The 18,356-nt window shown below is 39.1% G+C and overlaps 2 protein-coding genes across 2 annotated transcripts; one reads left to right on the top strand and one right to left on the bottom strand.

The window, feature by feature from the left end:
- The first annotated feature begins 3,109 nt into the window (after nt 1-3,109).
- LOC142950589 (low affinity immunoglobulin gamma Fc region receptor III-like) lies at nt 3,110-6,365 on the top strand. Its single transcript, XM_076092152.1, has 8 exons — nt 3,110-3,140; nt 3,365-3,409; nt 3,583-3,816; nt 3,902-4,144; nt 4,226-4,369; nt 4,548-4,604; nt 5,456-5,521; nt 6,358-6,365. Exons 1-8 carry the CDS (start codon nt 3,110-3,112, stop codon nt 6,363-6,365), a joined length of 828 nt encoding a protein of 275 aa, XP_075948267.1.
- A 1,749-nt stretch (nt 6,366-8,114) lies between these two features.
- On the bottom strand, nt 8,115-12,881 carry LOC142950590 (high affinity immunoglobulin gamma Fc receptor I-like). The gene is made up of 7 exons (XM_076092153.1): nt 12,851-12,881; nt 12,604-12,663; nt 12,034-12,291; nt 11,557-11,802; nt 11,217-11,345; nt 10,964-10,985; nt 8,115-8,142 (listed from the first exon to the last, which is right to left on the bottom strand). The coding sequence occupies exons 1-7, from the start codon at nt 12,879-12,881 to the stop codon at nt 8,115-8,117; spliced, it is 774 nt and encodes a 257-aa protein (XP_075948268.1).
- Between the last annotated feature and the right edge of the window lie 5,475 nt (nt 12,882-18,356).

Raw genomic sequence — 18,356 nt, forward strand, 5'->3', positions numbered from 1 at the left:
TTGGCAACAGAAAGAGAATGAGTTTCAATCCTAGAAAGTCCCGACTGGTACGAGGAACTCTCAAGAAACATATCATCACGTGGTTCAATTAAGGAAGTAAGTCACAAAGCTTTGATACAATGTAGAGGATTGCTACACATTTTGTAAATTCTAATCCGAATAAAATACTATGTTTCAAATGTATATATACATACACACAGATTCTTACCCTTTTAGGAGTTTAAATGTCAGCATCTGCTTTCAGAGTAACCTGAAACCGTGAAAGAGTTTGGTCCTCGTACTTATTATACACCAGAATCAGGTGATCTAGAAAAACACCCCCAGGTCTCCTCCATCCCTTCATGAGGGGGGGGGGGGGGGGGCAGGTTACACCCTTGACATCAGGCTATCACAGGGCTGACACAGACAGAGAACCACAGAAGGGAAGGCTATCAGGTCTCATGATCATCATCCTCATCTTGTCTTATGGGAACTCTGCCCAAAACATGAACCGATAGGAGGAAATAGACAAAACATCATTTCAACTATTGAGTCATCTTGGATTAGCTTTGCTGTCATTCATAGTTATATCTTCAGTATTTATCAGAGGAGGCACCTCCCATACTTCTGCTCTTCAGAAGGAGACACCATGTGAATTTGAGTACGTATGTAGTGTAATCTGTAATTAGATTTGAATGCAATTATGCTATATTCAATTGCAAAGTATGATTTGATCAGGTCATCCACTGCAGGCTTAATACAGTGCAAGCGATGGCGTCCGTGGTGTGATGAGGTTGATCCAACCTTGTTAAAGATTATTTTTGGGCACTTTATGTCTTTAATTGAAAGAGAGTGGAGAGAGACAGTCGAGGAATAACATGCAGTGAACTGTCCGGCCAAGAGAATCAAACCCGTGACTTGCTGCTCTTATCGTGTGTGTCCTGACCACGTGGCCTAGAAGCAGGTGTGTCATGTGACTGTATCATGGCTAAAGATTCCCAGAAGTCAAAGCAAAACTGTCTGCAACGTGTCACGAACATTTCACAATCCACTTTCATCATGACTGTGAGAAACCCTCTGCAGTGACCACAACATCTCTGAGCATTCGGATCACATTTGGATTGTGAAATGTGCCATAAAAAGACGACGTGCAGTAAAATGCACCTCAGAGCATCACGTCTCACTTCCTGCTTGTATTACACCCTCTAAAAAAGTGTTAAGAAAAAAATATGTATATAATTGTATCATGACCGTGTTGTCGTTTGAATGGTACAAGCACATCGTGGAACAGTATTTAATACTTTGATACCAGTTAACGGTCAGTATGTAACTAGACCTTTTAAATTGAAGTATATAAAATAAATTAGTTTGAGGGACGAAATGTTTTTGATGCACTGTGAATGATGTACTGCAGGGGGCAGACAAGGAGTAGTGCATCCAATATGTGTGTGTGTGTGTGTGTGAGTGTGTGTGTGTGGTTGAGTGTGTGTGAGAACTAAAAAGAAAAGAAGGAAGAGAAACTGACGGTGTATTCATGAAACATCTTTGTGATCGCCACCACAGTGTTGAAATCAATGTAATAAAGCCAGAAAGAGTTCGGGCTGTTCTTCTACAGCTGTCATACTATCAGTAGGCGGATGGGTCAAACTGGTCTTTTCTCCAGGAGAAATGAGAAGTTAGCGTTGATTTATTTGCCACGTACCTCCTGTACTTAAGCAACTTAAGCAACGCCGCTTCTGTAGTTATTTTAAGCCAAACTACGATCTTTTCCTGAAACTAACCAAGTACTTTTTTTTTTTCACACTTTATTTTTGCTTTTCACCAGACAGACAGACAAAACATGCACAAAAACGTAAACATAAATTAAAAAAAATAAAATAAAAAATAAAAAAAAGGATCTGGATTGCTCTGTCTCTTCAAAAACATGATAACTCCTGTGAAATATTCAGGTTGTGTTATCGTTGACATGTAAACATCGTCCATTTCTCCCACTTCTCACGACATCGCTCCACTTGAGCTCTTATTCTATGAGTTAATAGTTCCATATCATACATTTCAGTCACAATTTTCAGCCATCCATCTTGTGATGGTGGTTCTGCCTTGTGCCATCTCTTCCTGATAGCCTTCTTACAAGCTGCTAGCAAGATCTTCAGTAGATACCTGTCTTCTCTTAACACAGTGTCTGCTGTCATATTGCCTGAGTAGAGAAAGATAAATGACTTTGGTATATCATAGCCCAGAATTTGGACTATAACCATATGGACATTTCCCCAAAACTGTACAATTTCCGGACATAGCCAAAATACATGAGTGGTTTACATTTACTGCCCCACATTTCCTCCAACATGGCTGGACAATAGACAGACATTTGTTTGTAATTTGGGGAGTAATAAAGATAACCAAGTACTTTTGTTGCTTGAATCTAACCAAGTAGTTCAAGATCTTTTCTAAACTTAACCAACTAGTTTTGTTGTCTAAACCCAACTGAATGTCCCGTTAAGTTTATTTTGAAGAGACTGTCAGCATGTAACAAGTGGAAATTGACACGTGTTGCTGGACTTTGGTAGAGTGCAGTTATACATCTTCAGTTCTGGACAGATTTACATGTAATTGCACCTTCAAACTTGAAAATGAATATAATGAGAGAACAGAGGTCATGTATTAAGAGAACCACTGCGAGAGACCAGAGAAACACCTATAAATACCTGATAAGTGTCGTTATGGGTGACGATGGTTCTTCGTCTCTGTGGAAACTCTTACCACCACGGAACGTACAAGCTGAGACAGTATTATGCGACTTACAACATGCCCACTTGCTGACGAAATGCTGTACGGAAAATCTAAATTCAGAATGTCACAAATTTAATTATAATACTTATTTTGGTCTCACTTTTCTGTCGAAAGGTGTTTAAGGTCCTTCTCATACGTGAGTCTTTGTTCTTTGGCTCCTCCCACTGAGACTAACTTAACCACTGAGGCTATTTCCACCTCGACAGCAGCTCTGTGTCTGACACGAGGTTTTCAATCTAAAGCGCAAAGTTATAAAAAAAAGCCACACAGGAAGAGACCTCTTCTCACTTTTGAACTCACTCTCACAGTCTGATGTTCAGACGGTCAGCAGTGAGACAACATGGAGGTCACGGCTCTCTGCATCCGACTGTGTGAGTACTGACTCTGTCTCCAGCTAGTGAAAGCAGAATGATCAAGAGGCCGTTAGAACTGTTCAATTCTGTCGTCTCTTGGTGCATAATGTGTGTTTGTCTGTACCAGTTATGATATTTAACAGACCAATGAGAGCAGCTGAAGTCGCTGCAGAGGTCGATAAACATGTGGATGCTATGAACACGTCTCAGTGATGTTAAGCTCTTTTTCTGTGTCTCTCCAGCAATGACTGTGTTGTTCCTGCTGTGTGCTCTCGATCAGAAAGTTGGTAAGTACCAGTTGGTTGATCTTCTATAAGAAGTAGACAGGGAGATATGCTCTGATGTGATTTTGGTGAACTGGAATGATGTTATTTTGTCTTCATGTACAGACACATTCATTGTATCACATCTATATGCCACGAGTTTGAATGTCGTCTGAGAACTAATCTCTTCGTTTCAGGTTCAGTGTTTCCTCGTGTCGTCGCAAACAGACTGCAGCTCTTTGAATACGAGTCTCTAATTGTCCATTGTGAAGGACTCAAAGGGGAACAACTCACATGTAGAACTACTCGTAAGCTGGAATCAACGGGGTCTTCCTGCATCATTAAAAATGCTTTTCCAGAAGACAGCGGAGAGTACTGGTGTGAGACTGGAGCGGTAAAGAGCAGCAACAGCGTCAACATCACTGTCACTGGTATGTTAGCATTAATAACACAACATGTTGTCATAAAGAAATCATGACTGTGACTTGACGTAAATATCAAACGCATGTTTTTCAGGTGGCTCAGTGATCCTGGAGAGTCCTGTGCTTCCTGTGGCGGAGGGAGACGCTGTCGCTCTGCGCTGCAGAGACAAGACGTCCTCAAACATCACGGCTGCTTTCTATAAAGACGGCCTCCTCATCAGGAGCAGCTCTACAGGAAACATCAAGATCCTCAGTGTTTCTAGGTCTGATGAAGGACTCTACAAGTGCAGAATCCCTGATAGTGAAGAATCAGCAGAGAGCTGGCTGACTGTCAGAGGTAAAACATGTTTCAGAATAATATTTTAACATATATGTGATGTTATTAGGTTTATTCAGTCTCTTCCTGATCTCACTGAAGAGACCAGTCCGTCCTCCTCCAGTCCGTCCTCCTCCAGTCCGTCCTCCTCCAGTTCTGCCCCATGGATCGTTGTCACCGTTTTGCTGATGGTTCTGCTGTTGGCGGTCGGACTACTTCACTTTGGCAGAGATTATTGGCACAGAGGTAGGGGTACATTCAACTCACAACTTTGCTGATATAGAAGCGCTTGTCAATTGAGGACAATTCTAATTTTGTCAACGGTTGTTTATTTCTACTCCTTTATAAATGAATCAAATCAATGTAATATTACTGTTACAAAATGAAGCACGGAACTAATGCAAACGCCGTCTTTGCTCTCCAGCTTTGCTCTACCTGTCCACACTAACACTTGGACCAGGCTCAGCTCCGGATCAAGCAGGTGAGTACACAAACCATGCATCACTGTACTGCTATATTGTTGGCGTCCTAAAGTAAGATATTTATTTTATATATACTGTAAATATATATATATACACACTAATTTCCTGTTGATTTTTTCCAATGATTCAAATGAGAACTCTACTTGTGAAAATAAAATTGTGATTAAAACGAAAGGCTTATTATGAAAATAAAATGTGTCTCCAGTATCTACTGTGTGAATGGATGTATAGTAGTGTCTTCAGTCTCTGTAGAGGCTGAAGACAAAGTGACGTATGCGGTCGTAACAAAAAAGAGGAAGAAGAAAGGTACTTCACCTGACATTGTCTTTGCTTTAATGCTACTGCTACATACTTTTTCTACCTGATGTCTAATACAGACCACAATAAGCAATATCTACATTGTGTATTTAATCACTAAAACAGCTCACATTTCTTAATGTATCATTTGGTTTAGAAATGAACTGCCACGCACATTAATGGTAATAACCGTCAACACAACCGCACTTCAGTTAGTGAATTAGTCTCTGAATGCATCTATTGGTTTTGTGTACAGGAATTATACTTCATAAGCCCAATGAATCTCAGCCATAACACAATGATTAAACAGTCAGAACATGAGATTATTAAACTCATTTGGGTTTTACTGTCACGTTGCGACTGAATGGTGGGAGCTTTTTGAAGAGACGAGAGAAAAAAGTGCACAACCTCAAATGTTAAACTATCCCTGGTTCAAAGAAAAAGCATTGAAGGGAACAAACAGATATTCAAACTTAACTTAAGTTGATCCAGAGCATTATTACTGATGTTGATATATTTACTCATCAGCTGACTAACACTGTCTCTCCTTCAGATGAGGATGAATTGTCATCGACAGCTCTTTACTGCACCGTGGGCCCGGGTGACACTCAACACCTGGGTGAGACTTGTGATTAAAAAGCCATTTCAATGGTGTCTTTTGTGATAAATTCAGTGAATTTAGTGTTTGTCAATATTTTGGCAACACGCTGACATAATTCCTTCTATTGTCAAAGCAGAGCCCTCAGCAAGTAGCAACCCATCTACTAAAGAGCATGCCTTATATTCTACTATCCCGTAGGTAAGACTGAGCTCAAAACTGGCTTTTTATGCCGCATCCACATCATATCTGAATCGTAGAGATTGGAAAGACTCAAGACGGATGTATGATCTGGTGGATTGTAAAATATTGTTAATTGACTATATAAAACTAAACATACATTTGGGTTTAAATGTATTAAAAAATCGAACACAGGCATCGATGCTTGTTTCAGCACTTCTGTATCATAAGCAACAAGTCGGATGTATCAGAGTTTACAGCGTTTCTGACTCAAAGACAAACACACACATATGGGATAACTCAGATATGACTTGACACCGCTTCCAACAGCATTTCCTTTTACTTGTTGGTCAAAGCTTTGATTCTGATGCTTTTAAAAATTAGAAGACTAATAAAATATAATATCAAAATGTTTGACTGAATTGTTGTATGAAGTCAGTATTTCTAGGTGTAACCTAAATGTAATCAGTAATGAGGAATTTTAAATGGTTCACGTTTAATTAATAAGCTCTGTGGTAACATTTGTTAAATCAATACATCAGTCAACCAATCCATACCTTCGCTTCAGTTTTTTTTAACACACAAATATGTGTTTTGATAATAAAATGAGGCTGTATCTTAAGTCTGCACTTCCATGTTTCCTTGACATACTTTTACATTATGTTCTTATCTCACAGGTTACTGAGCAGCAGCTGACTGAAGGACGAGCTTTAAACGATCACATCTTCACCCCAAAGAATCTCTGTCTATTTTTAATCAGTTTATTATGGTCGAAGAGTTAAACTGACTTGTTCCGTCTCTGTTCACATGTGTGAGAACAACGTTCACACATGTTTCTCACACAGCTGCCGCGGCTTTTAGATACACGCACTGTGGTCAACTGAATAGTGTTGCATCTCTTTCATCTGAAGCACACATACTGAGTTTGTGATTGAAGACTATTATCTTTGCAATGTTGTGAAAATAGCACGTGTCTCATGTAAGTGTAAAGGTTACCGATGAGAAGATGTGGAATAAATAACTACTGTTACACTGGAGAGAGGTCATCGTGAACATTCATTTGTGTTTGTTCTGTAATACGAACTCTGTTCTTGCATTAATGAATGATGGGTCTAAACAATGTGTGCCATGATTAAGAGATCATGGCCTGCAGTGACTCAGAAACTTGGTGAAATAAACTTACGGCATTGATTTGCAATAATGCAATGGCAGCGTAGCCCTCTTCCTGCAGGCTTATCTGCTTGTTGAATCCAGGGAAGTGTGGAAATAATCGGTTTCAACGTTATCCAGCATTCATGTAGTGTTAGCAGGCTTTATCCAAGATCCATCAACAAAAACTGAACTCCAGTCAATGAGCCGCTGTCTGCCCTCTGCGGACGACATGCTAGGCTGGAGGGGTAATATTCTCCAAAATCGTACATTTACAAGAAAATCTTCCACTTCCATAATAAGGCCGAGCCTGACACAAAAAGTAAACCAGTGGAAGCTCTTGGAGGTTTTATACAAACTCTTCTATGCCGATAATCAACTCCTCTACAAAAGAGACAAATACATTTGGTTGAATGTTGTGTTTGTATGTTAACTTATTGTCTGGTTCGTGTTGCAAATATCACAAACCAACTCCTCTCCAAGGATGTGTGAATTTGTGCAACTTTTTTCCATCTCTCTTTTCCTGTCTTACGTACCTTCTGCAAAGCTTGCTGTAGCAGCTCGTCGTCAGATTTTCCTTTCTCACTTTTCCTCACATCGTAATTCAGAACGTCAGGGTTAATTGTTTGTTCTCTTCAGCACCCATAATTCATCTCGTCTTCATTTTGTAGAAATGGAGACACCTAATCAACTTCAATTCAAATTCATTTTATTTCATTCTGAAGCTAATGTTGCGTCGAGTGATCTAACATTGACAAGAAAAACTAAAAGAGTTTGCTTCATGCTTTAGAAGTGATGCTGCCATTTGTCACATGTGTCTATATTTGTTTCAGGTCAAACGGATGTAATTATCTTACTACTTGACCTCAGTCAGTGTATTATAATCTACAGCAGCTGTGTTCTTGTAACTGCTTCAGACACTGATGCTGTGAGTTAGCTGAAGCCCTCAGATGATGATAAAGAAACCTCCCATTGTCATTAATTAAGAATACATTTTCTCTCTCTACAAATGTACAAAACCAGCGATATCTATAATTCTTTAAGCACAGAAATATTGTCTTTTATCATGAACATAGACAACTCTCCCAACTGACGCTATTAAACACATACAACAAATTGAAAACAGTTTTGTTTAGAAGAAAATTATAAAACTTTATTTCTGCAATGGGGGTGATTGGAAATGTTACAGTTTAAAAACAATTTGGTCGACATTTTACAAAATGCATTAATTCAAGAGCTCTGTGTGGTCGTAGGACCTGCACATAGTTCTACATCTCTTCCTTCTTCAGTCAGGAGTCTCTGCTCTCAGGAACCTGCAAGATACACCGGGGGAAAGGATGCAGCTGTCAGTATGTTCAGAACATTTACACGCTTGTTTGTGCTGATGTATTTAAACTTCAGTTTAGAAGTTCAGAACAATTAGGATGCATAAACCCTGTTTCTAGACAGAAAATAGAGCAAAGTCAGTCTTGCCTAATCAATCGTATAATAGAAGGGATCCTCTTCTGTTAAAAGCGGGTTGGTACCTACAATTCTGGTGCAATGACTGGATCCTCCTGGTTCTGTTTTGGAGAGAAATTACCTTTCAAAATTGTGAATTTTTCATTTATCTGAAAGCTGAAATCTATACGACCCTAAATAGCTTTGAAGTCTCTTGACATCATTCTAACATTGGGCAGAATGATGGACCACAGGGGAAGAAAATATACTGATGCTTAAAGTAAATGAATCAGTTTATAAAATACTAAATGCAGATTTAAACTCTCCATGACCTCAGTGTCCTGAATGAAGCACAGCTATGGACTTAAAAAGGTTAACATTATTGATTTATTTATCTTTCTACTCTCCAATGAAAAAAGATGTTTTAGTCGCCCGCCATTCCAGCAGGACAAGAGTCAAAACACATCTGATTCAGATTCAGATACATTTTTGATTTGAATGAAATTGAAATACACGTATAATTTAAGCTTTGGCACATTTGACAACATACACCATACACAACAATACACAACAATTATCCATCTTAAAGTCTTAAAGTGGCAGTAATAATAAAAGTGCTGAGTGGATTGTTCTGCCCCGGGTTCAGCTCAGTAGTGTTACCTTTACCATTGTGGACTGAATTGTTCCTCAAGCCTTCCCCAGGCTTCATGTGTGTAAACAGGCATAAACTAAAAGGACTCGTCATTATCTGACTGAGAGACCATTTTTAGTTCAGAGAGCCTGAGACATTCAAAAGTACAAGATTGAACAATTATTTAAATACACGCAACCACACATACAGACCTCAGAACCGGCCTAACGCTGCAATGTAGGGTACCTAAATTATTGGCACTTTTTCTAAAAACACATATTTTCCTTAAATGCACCATCCACAACTTTGACTGTGTTTTTAAATCATTATCATGCAGATGATGCCCAACTTAATATGTGTGTTAGATACTTCATTAGACTTTAATTAGGGTCCAATTTGATTACTTTTTCTATTCTAAACTAATATTTTACAAATTGTTGCCCTGTTTCATCCGATCACAGTTTGGACTTAGTGTCCTTCTGTGTTATTGACTGTTATACTGATAAAATATGAATCTGTAAGAAAATAAGGGTCCAAATTTACTGCGACGTATGAGTGTTCTGATTACTGGCCCCATTGTATGAAACACTGACCACCCATTCACTTACCCACACAACACATGAGGCTGCCGGGTGCCTTAAAGCACTTGTTGTCCTGATAAAAATAAATGTAACACGTGCATTGTGGTGTACTATTTTCATGGTGGCTTCTTGACTTAAACAGCCTCCCTATAACCGTAAGATCAGCCGACATGAGAGCGGCTATGAACTGAGGGGCCCGTCCACCTTCTTTTGTCACTGGGTTTCTCGTGTGGTTTATGTCTGGGGAGCTAAAAAAGAAGCTTTAACTCTCACTCAGGCCTGAACTTCCTGTAGCAGACACAGTTTAACTTTAAAGATGAACAAACCCTCAAAATAGCCTATAAATGTCAGATTAGTAATTCAGTGGCTCTCACCATTTTCTTGATGTGACACCATAGTAATGTCACTGATGCAAACTTAAGTCTAAATGAAGGTCAACTTGAATACGAATATATTACATTTTTAGATGTTAAAGTCTTTGTTTCTCAAGTTAATTACCTTTCTCCATCCTGGGTTTTGTGACGACAGCATATATTCCCTGGACCGGAACAGCTACACTGACCTGTCCATACACTGAAACATAATAAAAATACAACACCTTATGACTGACAGGCAGTTATGCCAAAGCAAATAAGCTTACTTACATACATTCTATGAATCTATTCCTATAATAAAATATCAGCAAGCGGATTGATATTATTCTAGTATACCAACACTTGTTTTAACTCCCATGTTTCGTTTGTGGATCTCGAATCCTTGGACTCTTTATCATACTTGACATCGTTTAGACATAGCATGGCAGAAACATGGTTTTGAATCTGTGATTGCTTTTGACATACTTTTAACTCAGTGCTACCCTTCCTGGAAGTGTGCACACATGCACATGTGTAATGTGTAATGTGCATGCATGAAACACAAACATTTGTCATTTTTTACGAAAACTTTCCTCTGTTTACATCACTGGGCTACGACACCATTCTTCACACCATCCGAAATGCCCCAGAATAACATACGTAAAGGTCGACAGACGACAATGTCAGAATGACAATGGGGTCTAAAATGACAAAGAACTCACAGAATAATGTGGTTCCTGGTTATTGAGGGCTTCATGTATAAGTGGAATTATGAAATTAATTCTGGCTGGCTGGAGCTGGATTTATACCTCAATCTTTTCTTTCTTGGTTAGTCTGTCAATGGAGTGTTTTGGAAGGCCTGTGGATAATGCATTACAGAGGTATAATCTGCTGAAAACAAGGCATGAATTCACTTTTTGGCGATGTTTCTATAGGGCCTTACTTTACATGTCCCACTTACTGGGTGTTGATGGGTGGAAGTCCTCTTAGGCTTAAGACATTGATCCAACCGACAGTTTAATTTCTTTATTGATTAAAGATGTTAGGACTGAGAAGTCATTTGCATAGTGACAAGATACACACACAGTATACCGTTGTGTTAAAATAAATGGAGGTTGGTGTTCCTCACCTGTTTGAGGAGAAGAGGAAGACTGGAACGAGGAAGGACGGGTTGGGGAATCTGTTTGAATGGAATGAAACGAGTGAGAACAGCGTAATTGGCCATCAGGATCCATCAGAAATTTTAAACATATATTAGCATCCACGCTAACATTTCTAACACACGCAGAACTACATTGTGTTTTATCACAATTGTGACAGTGAAGATCCGACTTTTAGCAAACTTTGCATCAGTAATTGAAGTGGTGTCCATTTGTCTGTACCTGTGGTGATTGTTGGACGTTTCCTACATTGCAGTAATCCCACCAACAGCAGCAAAGCCACGAAGAAAACACCTACACCAACGCAGAGCAGCAGAAGGAGCTCAGGGCCGTGATGAGGCTCTTTATCGGCTGTTGGAGAGATAATGGGATGTGCAGCAGATGAGACATAATGCTTTTTGATATCAATATAATACTTTTTACTGAGTGCACTCAAATTACAAGACATCCTGAGACCTACAAGTTGTTTGTAATACTTATATCAACCTTTAAAACATACAACTTGAAATAGGTTTGGTACTAAGCGTCAATAGATTTATTTTTAAACACTGCTACGTCTCACCTCTGACAGTCAGCCAGCTCACAGGTGATTCTCCAGCTCCAGGGATTCTGCACTTGTAGAGTCCTTCATTCGACTTGGAAACACTGAGGATGTTCACATTTTCTGTAGAGCTTCTCTCCATCAAGTGGCCATCTTTAAAGAATTCAGCTGTGAGGTTGGGGGACGCCTGCTTAACTCTGCAGCTCAGAGCCGTAGCTTCTCCCTCCATCACAGGATGGACCGGACTCTCCAGGATCACTGGACCATCTGAACAACACGTATATAAAAAAAACATGTTAATTACACAATTTAAAATGTCATTGAATAAAGCTGGCCCATGTGGCAGATGATTCCTGGTTTTAATAGTTTACCAGGTAATGTTTTATTAACAGTAATGCATCAACACTTAACAAATAATTCAATTAATCTTCAAACTGAGATGCTCACAGACTAAACATGTGATGGCCTTGTGTTCTTAGTGTTTTAGTGTTTGCATACCAGTGACAGTGATGTTGACAGTGTTACTGGTCTTTACTCCCATTACACACCAGTATTCTCCACTGTCAAGTGCTGGATAGGCATCTTTTATTTCACAGGCTCCTGTGGCTTTGGACCAGTCGGTAGCACATGTTTTAACTACTCCTTTGATCCTCCGCATCACTCTCCATCCAGTCAGCCCCTCCAGTCCCTCACAGCTGACCACAAGGGACTCATATTGAAAGTGCTGCTGTCTGTTTGGAACAACCTGAGGAAAAGCTGCATCCACTACAGAGACACAAAGAATGACATGTCTGCTATTCAAACAACCTTTATTTTGAAATTCACATAAATTACATTAAAAAACAAATTATTTTCTAGTTTTTCTAACAGAGTTGAATTTGGGCAAGCATAGTGTGAATGTTTCTCAAGTCATCCTTAAATGCTAATTTTGGCTTTTCCCTTTGCTTTATTAGCGGTATGCTATTTTGTTACATACTAGTATTTCGGTATCACTTGGGATGCAGAATATGACAAGACATTGTTTCTAAAAATGAAACCTATTACACATAAAATTGTAAAGTTAGTTACCTGCTTTTTGAGAATAACTGAAGTCAACTTGTGCGACCAGCAGCAACATCACAGGCGTCACTGGAGAAACAAGAGAACTGTTACTATCAGATGTTACTTAACATAACTAACATGTAAATGTCTGTAATATTTGCTCCATCAGTGAGATTTCAAATCTCTATAATACCGGTGTTATTCAGTTCCCCGTGTTATTTCTTTCACAGAGATTGTATCAATAGATTTCTGTAAACATTAGACATTTACTCACTCAGTGTGATGCAGAGAGCTGTGACCTCCATGATGTCTTGCTGCTGACTGTCTGAACATCAGACAGTCAGCTTTTAAAATATCACGTAAGTCAGAACCTCCTCCTCTTCCTGTTTCTCTGCTGCTGAGGAAACAGCAAGTTTCTGACGGACAGAGCTGCTGTGAGTTTAACACAAGAACAAAAGAAAGTAAAAGCTCAACAGGTGGCGACAGAGGACTTGATATTTAAAGCACATAACTCTGGTGAACAGAAAACTAACAAACACATCAAATTATATTCTATGTTTATTGGACACTAGGATTTATTTAGGACTGAAGTGAAAAAAAGTCATAAAATTCATAAATAATAATAATAAGTCATTATAGTAGCCATCCTTATTAGAAATCCTCCATTGAATTGGTTCAGTCTATCCAGGCAGATTCATGTTTTGTAGGAAAACAGAACAAACGTTCAGATGTCTACTGACACAGCTTCCTTGGTTAGTGTTGTATACAACTATTCAGCAGTTAGCAGGTCCAGAGTTCAGTTTGAACATTTACAACAACTCATAAATAAACGGACAGAGAGAAAACGAAAGTGCAAAGAAATGCTGACATCGGTATCAGAATCAGAACCGTTTATTGCCATGTATGTTGAACATACAAGGAATTTGGCGTGACGGGAGGTGCAAACATTTAACAATCAACAACAATCAACAATCTGTGCAAGTAGAAACATATTAAAATTTACAAGAGATATGAAATATCAAATAAAGTAAGATATAAAATAAATGAAATATAAAATAAAGATGAAATATAAAATAAAGTGAAATATAAAATAAAGTGCACAAACGAACAGATGACAGGACTATAAACAACGAACAGATGACAGGACTATAAACAAGTGAGATGTAAGTGTAGTGTAAAGTGTCGAGTGTAATAGAAGGGATGCAGGGGAGTGACCGGTGGGAATTTGTCCTGGGGTGACAGAGTCAGTGGGGGACCCGGGCTCTGTTAATGGGCCCGACTGCGGACGGGAAGAAGCTGTTCGTGTGGCGTGAGGTCTTGGTCCTGATGGACCTCAGCCTCCTACCAGATGGAAGGGGCACAAACAGTTTTTGTCCAGGGTGAGAGGGGTCGGCTACAATCCTTCTTGCTCGCTTCAGGGTCCTTGAAGCGAACAAGTCCTGGAGGGACGGCAGATTGCAGCCAATCACCCTCTCAGCAGAGCGGATGATGCGCTGCAGTCTGCCCTTGTCCTTGGCAGTGGCTGCAGGGTACCAGACCGTGATGGAGGAGCAGAGGATGGACTCAATGATGGCTGTGTAGAAATGCACCATCATTGTCTTTGGCAGGTTGAATTTCTTCAGCTGCCTCAGGAAGTACAGCCTCTGCTGAGCCTTCTTTGTGATGGAGCTGATGTTCAGCTCCCACTTGAGGTCCTGGGATATGATGGAGCCCAGGAAGCGGAAGGACTCCACCGCGTCGACGGGGGAGTCACACAGGGAGATAGGGACATGTGGGGCTGCAATCTTCCGGAAATCCACAACCATCCCGTCTTTCGAGCGTTGAGCTCCAAGTTGTTCAGTATGCATTGTATTATCCCGGCTACGTATATTTTTTTTACCCTACAATGGCCCTGATATTCTGTATCAATACAAACACTCTGCACAATCATACAACACAGTTTTAGGCAGATGTAGAACATTGTGCATACAGTCTTAAACTCTAAAAGCCACCAACACAAAGGAGTAATAAAGTCACAACACATGTTATCTATTTACAGAGGGGGTGGAGTAAAACTACACCTGGTTTTATATCAGGCTATTTCATTCTGGACTATGACCTTCCAGTTTTCTTTTGAATAGGTGAGGCGACTCTTTAGCACACAAGCAACAGGTAAGTAAGGTTTTTCTTATGTTTCAATGCATTATTCTAGTGACATTTTTCACCGTGCCATTGTTGTCGTTATTTACAGCCTATTTCTAGAACAAACACCTAATCGCTTCTTCTGCAATCTTTTTAAATTCATTTCTGTGGGTTTTGAAGCCCAAACGAGTTGCTTATAACATGAAATGAGGTCGACGTCTCTTGTTGTAAATATCATAAAACTGCATATTGAAAAGCAAAATAGATTTACAAAAAAAACAAATGAATGACTTTACAATAAAGACAATGCATGGCTAAATACACTGAGCTATAGTGTAGATGAGAATAAAGGAATATATATATATATAAGGGGTTGGGGTATTCTGGGACCAGACTGTTTCCACTAGTTTAACCTCTAGAAAGTCCATTTGGTCCTAGCTTTCCTCTTATTCGTGTCATGGTCAACCACCTGTAATATTTGAGTAACAAATAAAATATGAATTCACATTTATTTAAAACTGTTTATCACGGATAGCTTATTGCAGTCCTGTGACATCCACAAATATTGATTTTTTTATATATATATATATATATAATATTTGTTTTGTCAGAGCATTCCATTCATTGATATCTGTAAAGATGTGATGACAACTTCAACAAATATAACTGCAATGTTTTTGAAGAAGATTTTAGAATGACTTGGTCTCACATGTTTTACAGTTGAACTATTTTCATTTTCAGAACTTCAGGATGATTCACATGAAGGAACCTCAGCTCAGTGACTTCAGTGCACTGGTCTTGCATCACATTGTTGTACTCCTTCTAACACACTCTTGTGGAGGTAAATGACGACTGAGCATTTACATATATCATTTGCAAAAATCACATTGTAACATAATGATCATGTAAGGCCAGAGAACTACAAACATACTCTATACAAGATTTTTTACACAACAAAAGAACACACTTTACTCAGTTCAATACACTTAGTGGTTTTACTTGGTCTGGTATGACCAGTAGCTGTCTACAGGAGATGGCCACATGCTTGTACTCTAAAGTAGAGTAGAAAACTAGTAGAAGAATGGAATTGTGGGATATAACTGTTCGTCAAACGTCAGTTACATACTTGAAGTCTAACTTTAACATAGTTGTGTTAAAGCAGAGCATATGCTGTGGTTGTATTGATAACATATCAATGTGTTTTCCTCCCTTAGGTCAGCTTCAGGTGAGTGGTACATCTCAGCCAATAGTGGCAATGGTTGGTAATGACATCATTTTGCCATGTCACCTGGAAACTGCTGTGGATGCTACTGGCCTGACCGTGGAGTGGACGAGACCTGACCTGGAACTGAGCGTTGTCCTTTTGAGAAGAGACAGTGTGCAGCTTGAGCATGAGTATAATCCACTGTACGTGGGGAGAACATCACTGTCCACCAACAAACTGAAGCGTGGAGACATTTCAATGACACTCTCTAAAGTAAAACTCTCTGATGCGGGAACTTACAAATGCCTTGTTCCTAAATCTGGTCCAGAATCTGTGGTCGAGCTCACTGTAGGTACGTTGGTGTGAATCCATTGAGCACTTAAAAAACTATAATCAACCAGGAAATGTATAAATGCATTATGTTGTCAGAAGTGGCAGTTATGACAGTCAGGGAATATACTTTACTAGTGCAGTGTGTAACTCTTAACCACAGTGCCGCAGGTTAAGAAGTGCTGTACTTCCATTCTTGTGGTAACTTTGACTTCAAACTGTTTTTGACATTTCTACTCTGTTAGGTTCTGTCTCCTCACCTGACATAGATATTTACAAGGTCAGCAATGGAGTGCTGCTAGACTGTGAGTCTAGAGGCTGGTATCCAGAGCCTGAGGTGTTGTGGCTGGACGGTGAGGGAAACCTCCTCTCTGCTGGACCTACAGAGACAGTGAGAGGTCCTGATCACCTCTATACTGTCAGCAGCAGAGTGACTGTGGAGAAGAGACACAGCAACAGCTTCACCTGTAGAGTCCAACAGAGGACCATCAACCAGACCAGAGAGACTCACATCCGTCTTTCAGGTAGAAAAATGTTTTTTGAGTGATGGGTGTTATCACTTTCTTTTGTTACAGACAGTTGTAGTCTGTAACTAACAGCCAGTCTAGTGTTTTCTTGACACCGTTAACAATCTGTTATGTGTTTTCTATTTCCAGCTGATCTCTTTATGGTCCAGTCTAGCTCTGCTATTCGCATTTCCATCTGCTTGGCTGTGTGCATCGTGTCTGTTGGTGCAGCTGTCCTTCTCGTGTGGAAATGGGGACAAAACAAAACCAGTGAGTTGGAACTTCATTGTACTTCTTTTTAAACCTCATGTTACTTTCATATCTCTTTCATGGTTATTTTTTACATTTATTCTGTTAAGAGTGTAGGGCTGAGAAGGGTTGAGAACCACTTGACTCGATCTTATCCTGAGTGTCATCCGGTGCAAATGTTGAACATACAAAATGTTGGGTATTATAGCGCTGATACCAAGGGCCCTTGCTTACCTTCAAATTAAAAGTATCAGTCCCGAGCATAGCCGTCCCTCAGACTCACAGGCATTACATTACTTAAAAAATCTTCCATTTTCTCTTCCTACCTTTAGTTGATTTGGAGGTTACCTAACCTTTTTAAATCTTTTGTCATTGTGTTGTTGATGATTACATAAATAACTCTAGCACCAAGCTAGAAGAAAATAGTTACTTTTCATTAATGATAAGTATAGAGATTTATATTTCAAATAGGAGTAACAGATAAAAAAAAAACAAAAAAAAAAAAAAAATATATATATATATATATATATATATATATATATATATATATATATATATATATATATATATATATATATATATATATATATATATATATATATATATATATATATATATATGTTGTCAGTTGACTGGATTTATTTCCCCACAAACGGTTTATGGCTTCATAATTCTGCAATAACACACATCTCTTGTATTTACATAGAAACCACAAACAGCAGCACAGAACTTCAGCTTCTGATGGAGAGAGGAGACGGAGAGAAGCTCACGACCAACAGTGAGAAAATGACGTATTTGGACAAGACAAAGGAAAAACTTGATGAGGACTTACAGAACAATGAGGGAGAACTGCAACATGTACAACAGGTGATAACGACACTGATGAACCAGAAGAAATATCTGAAGAACCAGAGAGAGAAACTCACCTCACAACAGCAGCAGACCAAGATACAGCTAGAACAGTGCAAGAAGAAGAAATACCCAAAGACATTCAAAGATAAAGTGAAGAAGCGTGAAGAAAACATACAGAATCTGGAGAAGAGGGAGAAAGAACTTGAGGAAATGTTAAAGAACACAGAGAAACTAATGGAGTCAACAGAGGAGCTGATTAATAAAATGACAGAAAGGAAAGGCAAACTAGAGAGAGATAAGGAGAAGATAAATAAACTCCTGAAAGAGACTGAAAGACAAAAAGAGATTCAGAGTAAACTTCAGTCAGAGAGAGAAGAGGAAGTAAATCATCCAATCACAACGGCGTAAACATATAAAAGATTGCGTATGTTCATTTTTGCTCCCTTGTCGTTTATAAACCTACCTGGTTATTTTAAACCAAATGTGACCACATTGAACTGGTCAGTCTATTCTCTGCT

This window comes from Anarhichas minor, unplaced genomic scaffold (assembly GCF_050575085.1).
Source record: "Anarhichas minor isolate MPS153535 unplaced genomic scaffold, ASM5057508v1 ptg000016l, whole genome shotgun sequence".
Classification (NCBI taxonomy): Eukaryota; Metazoa; Chordata; class Actinopteri; order Perciformes; family Anarhichadidae; genus Anarhichas; species Anarhichas minor.

Bases quoted from the DNA above. Each gene is read 5' to 3' on its own strand.
- LOC142950590 (XM_076092153.1), bottom strand. From the start codon at position 12,881: ATGGAGGTCACAGCTCTCTGCATCACACTGA. The intron at 10,986-11,216 runs GTACAGACAAAT...TCCTCGTTCCAG, and splicing joins ACGTCCAACAATCACCACAG to TCTTCCTCTTCTCCTCAAAC. The intron at 8,143-10,963 runs GTGAGGAACACC...TGTATCTTGCAG, and splicing joins TTCCTCTTCTCCTCAAACAG to GTTCCTGAGAGCAGAGACTC.
- LOC142950589 (XM_076092152.1), top strand. From the start codon at position 3,110: ATGGAGGTCACGGCTCTCTGCATCCGACTGT. The intron at 3,410-3,582 runs GTAAGTACCAGT...TCTTCGTTTCAG, and splicing joins TGCTCTCGATCAGAAAGTTG to GTTCAGTGTTTCCTCGTGTC. The intron at 4,370-4,547 runs GTAGGGGTACAT...TTTGCTCTCCAG, and splicing joins CAGAGATTATTGGCACAGAG to CTTTGCTCTACCTGTCCACA.